General features: G+C 37.1%; 1 protein-coding gene across 1 annotated transcript; it reads left to right on the forward strand.

The window, feature by feature from the left end:
* Positions 1 to 7,667: 7,667 nt before the first annotated feature.
* Positions 7,668 to 8,135, forward strand: LOC8284931. The gene has a single exon (XM_015728667.1). It carries the CDS (start codon positions 7,668 to 7,670, stop codon positions 8,133 to 8,135), a length of 468 nt encoding a protein of 155 aa, XP_015584153.1.
* The last annotated feature ends 1,273 nt before the right edge of the window (positions 8,136 to 9,408 follow it).

A 9,408-nucleotide genomic window follows, 5' to 3' on the forward strand; every position in this document is an offset into this window, starting at 1 on the left:
TATTTTGCTATTAATAAGGACGATGTTAGAATTGGTAAAGAAAATAAAGTTCACTCTATTAAATTTTCGGATAAAATCTAGGATTTGATGGCAATGCATATGAAGAATATGGTGATGGTAAGGCTACTGGGAAGAACTATTGGTTATAAATTACTAGTATCAAAAATTGTTGACTCGTGGAACCCTAAAGATCTTTTAAGGTGATAGATCTTGATAATGATGATTTTATAGTGCATTTTGAGAATTGTATGGACACCTTGGTGAATAGACCATGGTCGGTGCTTGGTCACTATATCACCGTCTAGCCTTGGAATCTTATGTTTACCACGAATGATGATAACTTAGCCTCGATTGCATCTTGGATTAGGTTCCTAGCCTTCCTCTTCAATATTACAACAAAAGTGTTTTAAGAGCAGTTGCTAATATAATAGGAAAACCTCTGCCTTTTGGCTACAAAACGCAAGAGGGTTAAAGAGCCAAGTATGCTAGAGTTATTGTAGAACTTGACCTAAGGAAGCCTCTTATTTCTAGATTTAACATTGATGGAAGGATGCAGCGTGTTGAATATAAACCTCCCTATGATTGCTATAGGTGTGGGAGATATGGCCATGTTAGTGACCTGTGCAAATTTAAAGAAAAACAACAGGAGTCTTTGATGGTTGTGGAATAAGGAGATGGTACTCAACCGATGATAGGCAAGGCGACGGTGGTTGATTTCGACGAGCATATGGATGACTGTTTGGGACCTTGGATGCATGCTGCTAAAAAAGGAAGGAAATTTGTTAAGAAGGCAGATGGGTAAGGATTTGGTGTTTGTCACGACCCCATCTGTGGGCCCGTGACCGGCACTAGGGAATGGGCAGGCGTAAGGCCACCGAATCCCGTAGTAAGTTTGACAATCACTGACTTAAATCAATATCATCTCATTTAATATTATTGATTCCACAATTTCGTAACTATTAAATTTACACAATTAATTCGGTCTGCCAGAAGAATTAGGCGAGACCCGAAACTACAAAGAATTACAACTGATACATCTACTATTTCAACTGCGGAGGATCTAAATTTTACAAATTAACATACCAAATCAAATACACCACCTGATGATGAAGGAGTCGGGTTACTAGATAAGAGTCGTGGGAAGACTATGATCATGATTTGAAAAATAATAAAATTGGGGTATGGGTCTAGAGTGAGTTAAAATCATATATCTAAAAACAGTTGCAAACACCTCAATAATATATTTATTTAATTGAAATAAATACTAAGTCATATCATGCTTAAATAAAATAAAATAATTTCTTACATACTACGGGACGAAGTACTTCAGTAGAACCCTAATCCCAACACTAACATCTCGGTTAATCTCAACACTGACATCTCGACTAATCTCAACTCTAACATCTCGACTCTCTCATTCCAACAGAACTGGCGCCCAGAGAGCGAAGCTCGACCAGGGTCCTTAACTCCAATCCGGTCACTTAAAGTTTCCAAATAAGCCGGCGCCCAGAGAGCAATGCTCGACGAGGGACCTTTACTCCGACAACCACCCTTTACTAAGCCCAGAGCGCGATGCTCGACCAGGGCAAGTCCTAAACTTTCCTTTTAAATTTTCCATTTTACCCCTTTTCCATCACTCACGGATTTATACCGGTGCACTCATCGAAATACTATGTTCTACTGTTGTCCCGTCCCGAGTCCTCATGCAATGATAAAATCAATGATAAAGGAAGAACATGCATGAATAGTAATTAAAAAGCATAATACATATGATTAATAATTAAATTAATAATTAAACTTGCAATAAAATAATCACGATAGCAAATAAAAAATTTATGCATGACACGTGCATAACCGATATATGACTTTAACTCACAGCTTTGGCGAGCTCCTAGTTCTGCTCCGGTGCCTCGGGTGGAGTGAGCCGAACTGACAAATTATCTAATCACGGAAAATAGTTAATCAATAACATTGAAACAATTGACAATTCAATCTTAGGTCTAGACTCCTAGGATTGACTCTCTAAGAATCTCGACTCGAAAGAATTCTACCGAAAATCTGGCAGAACCTCTCCTAAAACACGGATGTTTACCTCCGGTAAAACGGGTCCAGGACCTGCTAGAAAAACACTTCAAATATTCAACAATTTAATACAACGGGAGTCGGGTTCCCAAGACTTCACTATTTTTCCTGACTTCACCACACAACACAATTCACGACTATGGCAGGCAGTCCAACCAACAATTATTTTTAACACAAAAATATTTTCTAATACACAGCACAATTCAATAAACACATAATTATACCAAAGAATTTCCAAAATCAACGGGCCAGAGAAAAATTACTGAGACGCTTGATCGCTCGGTCGACTCGCCTCCATCCGTTAGAGTCCAATCGATGATCCGAACACACCAACGGACTCGAAACGATGCGCTGATGACGATCCCTGCTTCTGATTTTTTTATCCGACCCCCGATCATCCGGAGAGATTTGCAAACGATTTTGGCCGTCGATTTGCAAACGGAGTCCGATCGCCACGAAACCGGTGCCATTGCGAAGCTTGAGCTGAGGAGAGTCGGGATACGTCCTTCGTTCATCCATCCCTCGTCGGAAAAGCTGAAAAATGCCGGCTGCCCCCTACTTTCTCTCTCTACTGGATCTTCTATCTCCAGCCACCATTGGCACCGCCACTGCTGCCAAAAGGAAGCTCTTGCCGAGGGGAGCCGATCGCCACCGAGATCAACCGACATGGCCACGGAATGACCGAATGGCGCCCGGCTCTTCCTCGCTTTCCACCGGCCAGCTGCATGCTTCCGCCCCGGCCCGTGGTCGACCGACAATGCCCAACTTCTTCTTCTTCCTCGGCCTTCTCTCTCTCTCCCCAATTCTTTTCTCTTTTCTTCCTTTCAATATTGACATTAGGTCCCTGAAATTTTCTTTCTTACCATTTGGTCCCTCAACTTTTTTAATTACTAGCATTTCGTCCTGCAAAAATTCCAATTAACCCCTAAACTTTTCTTTAGTTTTTCAATTAAGCCGCTAACTATTTAATTTGGGCCAAATTAGAATTATTGAAAATACACAATTACATATATACCCTTGCCGACACATTTATTTACAAAAACACAACATACAAATTTTCATTAAACCCCCATAATAATAAAATTATACTTTTAATCCTCATTCCAAAATAAATTTCTAATTTATTCCTAACAAACAATTAATTTAATTAATCAATTTGCTAACTATTTTTCAACTTAAAATTTAATGCCACTAGCTAATTAAAATACCAATTTCCTCAAAAATTCTTTTATAAAAACATCATTTACAAATTCTTCCATAATTTTTCAATATATAATTTTATTTATATATATTTATATATACATTTGGAGAAAATTTAAATAATCAAAATATAATTTATTTCTCAAATAATTTACTTAATTAATTTCTTAAATATCCAACTAATTAGGTATAGAAAAATAACTCATTTAATTGTCTAACATTAAAATTTCACTTAATTCATTCCAATTAAACCAAATAAAAATAAAATCAAATTAATTTAAATAAAAACTCATTTATTAATCATTATTATTATTATCTTTATTAAAAAAATTCTGGGTATTACATTCTCCCCCCTTTAAAAAAAATTTGTCCTCGAATTTAAAAGAACAAAGGGCTTCACACTAAGACTGAAACTAATTAAGGACCTCTCATCTCCAGCTCGGCTTCTTGGAAACTTTCCTCAGCAGAAATAAATTCAACCACAAGACCCATCGGCAAAACCTTTAAGCAAAACTGGCGAACCTGAATCCGCAATCCTGACTTACTGCTCCTCATAAATCAAATCTTCACTTACTTCCACACACTGAGGGTGCAATACGAGCAAAGGATCGAAAAATACACTTCCTCAATATAGACCTACGAATACTGGATTGACCTTAGAAAACACTATTTGGCAGCAAGTCCAACTTGCATGCCACCTCACCAACCCGCCAACAAATCCAAAGGTCCCCATAACTTTCCTTCCTTACAAAACCACATCACTTCTGGCACAAAAGATGCCTTAGGATTACATACTCCTCTGCTTCCAAAAAGCTGTCTTCAGCTGCTCGCGAGAAAAGAATATCCTTTAAAAAGATCGGGACTAACTCTGGTCCTACTAAAAATCCACTCGCCAACTTCCTTCCTAAAGACGTGTCCCTTTACACATACAGGAAATCCTTAACATCCACATCACATCATTTCATCCATTTAGTTGCCATGACCGATACATGACCATACCATCCTGACACAAATTTCTCTTCGACTGAAATCCAAAAGCCTCCTCTATCATTCAACATAGGGCTTACTGCGCCACCGATTAATTCTCACAGCAACTGAGCTTGTCATCCAAAGAATCCCAAGCTAACACAATTTACTTTGAAAGATTTACTTATTTATTCGCTTTATAATCATCACTGATAAAAATTTATTATATACTAAGAAAAATACTTTATAAAATCATAAAATCTCTAATGGTTCCTTTATATAAAATTTTACAATATTGCGCACTAGGGTGATGATGCCCTGATGGGCTCTTTATGCAACCTACACCTAAGGCAGTGAACCTACCGATGCAGCCTAGCACTAGTGAGTATCAAGGTCGTATCCGTGGAGATCGGGTGAACCTAGAGTTACTACTGTTTGCTATGTTATCTAGTCTGAAATAGGGTGTGAAAGTTCTAACATACCAGCTAATGGTTATGAGTGCAATTAAGTAAATGAAGGACAACGAGCAATCAAAAGACAATTGTAAAGAGAGAAACAAACCCAAAAGGGAGCCTAAATGATGGAATTCTAAAGATGGATTTTATGGATTGCCGATCTTGCTTACCCGTGCCTAAATCCTGAATTGAATCTCGGTTCCTCTCTCGAGCTTACCGGATTCCTAAACCTGCACTAACCTAATGGAATCTCTTCCTATCGGATTACTACATATTAGCATTAAGTATGATTTAAAACTATTAAGAGTTATTAGTTCTTAATCCGGCAAGTAAATCAACCTTATCTCTAAATTTAACTACCAGTCCTTACTATTCAATGTCCAGTTGTAACAAGCATTTCTCAATGTCAAGAAACAACCTAATAAACAATTAATCCAACGTCTCAAATTAACTGAATCAAACTTTTATTACTGAATAGCAAGAAGATTGCAAGAATGACAATTATAAAAACTAACAATTAAGCATAATCCATCAACAAAGGTGAACCCTAATGGATTCAAAAGATCTAGCTACTCATGTTCATGGTTAAAGCAATTAGGGAACAAAATAAGGAAAAACAAATTAAAAGCATGTACACCCTTCTCTTTCAAGCTGAATGAGAAACCCTAAAATTGCAAATTCGAAATCTCAAACCCTAGTTGCCTCTTGAATGCTCCCAAAGTTTGTCTTGATCTTCAATTCGATGTTGGAACAAGTGAAATCCCTCCTTCAATTGATGAATTTTTTGATCTCTCAAGGTCTACAATTGAGGTATAGGAAAACAATTGATTAAGTGTGTGTCTTGAAATTGAGTCCAAAAATCGTCTCTCCTCCAAAAGAACTCAAAATTGCCTATATAGTTGATTCAGCATGGCCGGAGTCCAGGCTGTGATGATTCAACAGAGGAGTCGGTCACTCCTTCCAAGACGATGCCCAAGCCGGTCTTTGAGCCACCACAGGCCGTGGTGGCTACTAAGTCGTCTTTGAAATGGCACAATTGGGGATAGCCTCTTGGTAATTCAGCACGACTGGAGTCCAGGCTGTGCTCAACCCTCGGGGTGCTAGTTCTCACCCAATTTGATGGATTTTAGTCTATAATCACACGTATTTCCCTCGATTATTGATGGTGTCCTTCGAAAATGACCTGAAACGAGAAAGGAAATAAAAGACAGGTGATTCTAGCATAAAACGGGATAATCTTGCATAAAAATGTAAACAATCGAGCATGAAAACATAACTGATACATATACTATTTCAACTGCGGAGGATCTAAGATTTTACAAATTAACATACCAAATCAAATACACCACCCGATGATGAAGGATTCAGGTTACTAGATAAGAGTCGCGGGAAGACTAACAGTCATAGATCTGAAAAATAATAAAATTGAGACTGCCAGTCTCGAGAGTGAGTTAAAATCATATATCTAAAAACAGTTGCAAACACCTCAATAATACATTTATTTAATTGAAATAAATACTAAGTCATGCAAAAATAAATGTGTCATGTCATGCTTAAATTAAATAAAATAATTTCTTACACACTACGGGACAGAGTACTTCAGTAGAACCCTAATACCAACACTAACATCTCGACTAATCTCAACTCTAACATCTTGACTCTCTCATTCCAACAGAACTGGCGCCCAAAGAGCGAAGCTTGACCAGGGTCCTTAACTCCAGTCTGGTCACTTAAAGTTTCCAAATAAGCCGGTGCCCAGAGAGCAATGTTCTTATAATTCATTCTTAAAATAAATCACTTAATTAATTTTTTGCCTTCAAACTAGCTAAATATAGTTGAATAGATGCTTTTTATGTTTAAGATTCTCAATGATGGTCTCTTATAAATCATTCCATTTAAAATAAGAATTATTTACTCTAATCACATATATTAAATTTTAAAATTTATGGTTTTATTATTATCATCATCACAATCCTTAGCTATTATTATTATTATTAAAAAGAAAAAATCTCAGGTATTACAATTCTGAATAGTCATGAGAAGACTGGTGGCTCGAATAGAAGAGTGGGCTCTTGTTCTAAATTTGCGAATTGGATGCATGGTTATGCACGATTTTTGGGTTTTTCTGCTCATCATTTCACTTGGTCAAGAGGTCTTATCCATCAGAGGTTAGATAGGTTCGTAGGTTCTAAAAAGTGGAAGGATACTTTTCTTTTATCTGATGTCTTGCATATGGAGAAGCTTAAGTCAAACCATAGACCTATTTTGCTTTCTATTTGCCCTATTAATAGGACGATCACCTCGAGACCTCCTCGGTTACTAGTTACCTAGTTTCTCCATGATAAATGGAATAGCTTCATGCAAAGAAGTTGGTCTTGTAATACCTCAACTAATGTGGCAATTTTAAGGAATTCATAGCAAAAGCTCTTCTTTAGAATAAGGATATTTTGAAAATAACTTTTCCAAGAAGAAATCACTCTTAGCTCGAATTTGGGGTGTTTAAAAGGTTATTGAAAGACATAGTACCCACAGTCTTTTAGCTAGAGATAGGTCTTTTTTACAAGAATATAAAACTATTTGGATCAAGAAGAACTTTTCTAGAGACAAAAGTCCAATAATAATTGGATTAAGTATAGAGATAGGAATTCTTCCAATTTTCATGACCTTAACAAGGCTAAAAAGTCTCAACTGGCCCTGAGGATGGTGCAGTTATCGGACGACACCTGGAGCATGGATAGTAATTTCCAATGGCGGGATGCTATTAATTATTTTTCCTCTATTTTCTCTGTCTCTTATGAGGTTTCAGGGAGTCTTGGGATCTCAAGTTGCTTTTCTAATCTTGATTATCTTGCAAGTCCTGTTTTGAGTGATGAGGTCAAGGGGGCTATGTTTAAAATGAGCCCTATGAAATCTCCAAGATTTGATGGTGTCCAAGCTTCTTTTTACTAAAGACACTAAGCTGTTATGGGTCCTAGTCTTTGTAATTTGGTGATAGATGTCTTTAATGGGGGCAGTATTGATCTAGAAATAAACTGTACTAATACTTTCTTAATCCCGAAGATGGATGCACCTGAGTCTTCAAATCACTTCAGACCTATCATCTTATGCAATGTTACATATAAGCTTATTACTAAAGTGATTGCTAATCATTTGAAGATTATCATGAGCAAAGTGATTAGTCCGATGCAGTCTAGCATTGTTAAAGGTAGGCATATTATGAATAATATTATCATTGTTAAGGAAATTCTTCATTTAACGAATAAAATGACTAGTAAAACTGGTTATATGGTTATTAAAGTGGACTTGGAAAAGGCTTATGATAAGCTTAATTGGAGTTTTATTCTTGACACCTTAATGGACCGTAGTATTCCTAGTGGGCTTATAAATGTTATTATGAATTATATCACTAGTGCTTCTATGCAGATCTCTTGAAAAGGAGAAACTTCAGAGTCTTTTTTGCCAGCTTGAGGGATTCATCAAGGAGATCCAATGTCTCCCTATATTTTTATTATGTGCAAGGAAAGATTGTCGCAAGCTATTCGATTTGCGAAAGGGAATGAGATGTGAAAAGCCTTTAAAACTTCTAGAAGGGGGCCTTCTCTTTACCATATGTTTTTTTTGCGGACGATCTTATGCTTTTCGCTAAGGCAGACGTGGAAAATGCTCAAGCTATTCAATATGTGCTTTCTAAGTTTTATAGTGCTTTCGGCCATAATATCAGTTAGAATAAGACTTCTATATTTTTTAAAGAATACTGTGTGTGGTATGGCTTGTTCTATTGTGCAGCTCCTTAGTTATCAGAGGACTATGGATTTGGGTAATGCCTCGATGTTTCGGCTATTTATGGTAGGATTCATAAATCTACTTATAGTGGAATTATCAAAAAAATGCAGTAGAGAGTTCAGAGTTGGTCAACTAGGAAATTTTCTTTGCGGGTCGTACAACTTTATACAAAGCTTCTCCCTCTTTGATTTCATCCTTTGCTATGCAGATCTCTATGCTTCCTATGGAGAATTGTGATAGAATTGACAAAATGGTTTGAAGTTTTGTTTAGGGCACCTCGGGGTAAACTAGGAGAATTAGCCTTGTTTCTTGGGTTACAGTATCTCAGCCTAAAGATTGAGGTGGGTTGGGCATTTATCGAGCTCACTCATATAATGAGGCTTATTTTATGAAGCTTGCCTAGAATTTATTAAGCTCTCATTTTGATTTATGGTCCCGCATTATACTATGTAAGTATAATTGGAACCTTAAGGCTGGTACAAGCCCTAGTATAGGTTAAGGTGCCTCGCTTATTTGGAGAGGTATAGTCAAGAATTGGGAGCATACTATTCAAGGGATGAGTTGGGTTATTGGTAATGGTAGGAGAATGCACTTTTAGGTGGACCATTGGACTATGTTGGATTTTTCTCTCATCCACTGCTCTGACCATGATGCTCGGGATTTTGACGTGGATAAGTATGTGATTAATTATGTTGGCGCTGATGGAGGTTGGGCATGGGACTTGTTCCATGATAAGTTACATGTTTGGCCATTATGCATATTGCTGGCATTAAACCTCCATCCTTTTTTTATGATGAGATATTCCGCTTTGGAATGCTTCCTCTGAATATCCATAAGCTTGTTAGGTGGATATACCAGTTACAGATTAGGTTAAAATTAATATGGATGAGGCTCTTTGGTCAAGCATTGGGAGGGCTTCGCT

This window comes from Ricinus communis, chromosome 7, assembly GCF_019578655.1.
Source record: "Ricinus communis isolate WT05 ecotype wild-type chromosome 7, ASM1957865v1, whole genome shotgun sequence".
Classification (NCBI taxonomy): Eukaryota; Viridiplantae; Streptophyta; class Magnoliopsida; order Malpighiales; family Euphorbiaceae; genus Ricinus; species Ricinus communis.

Excerpts from the sequence above, each read along its gene's own strand:
- LOC8284931 (XM_015728667.1), top strand. The coding sequence starts at position 7,668 with ATGGGTCCTAGTCTTTGTAATTTGGTGATAGATGTCTTTAATGGGGGC.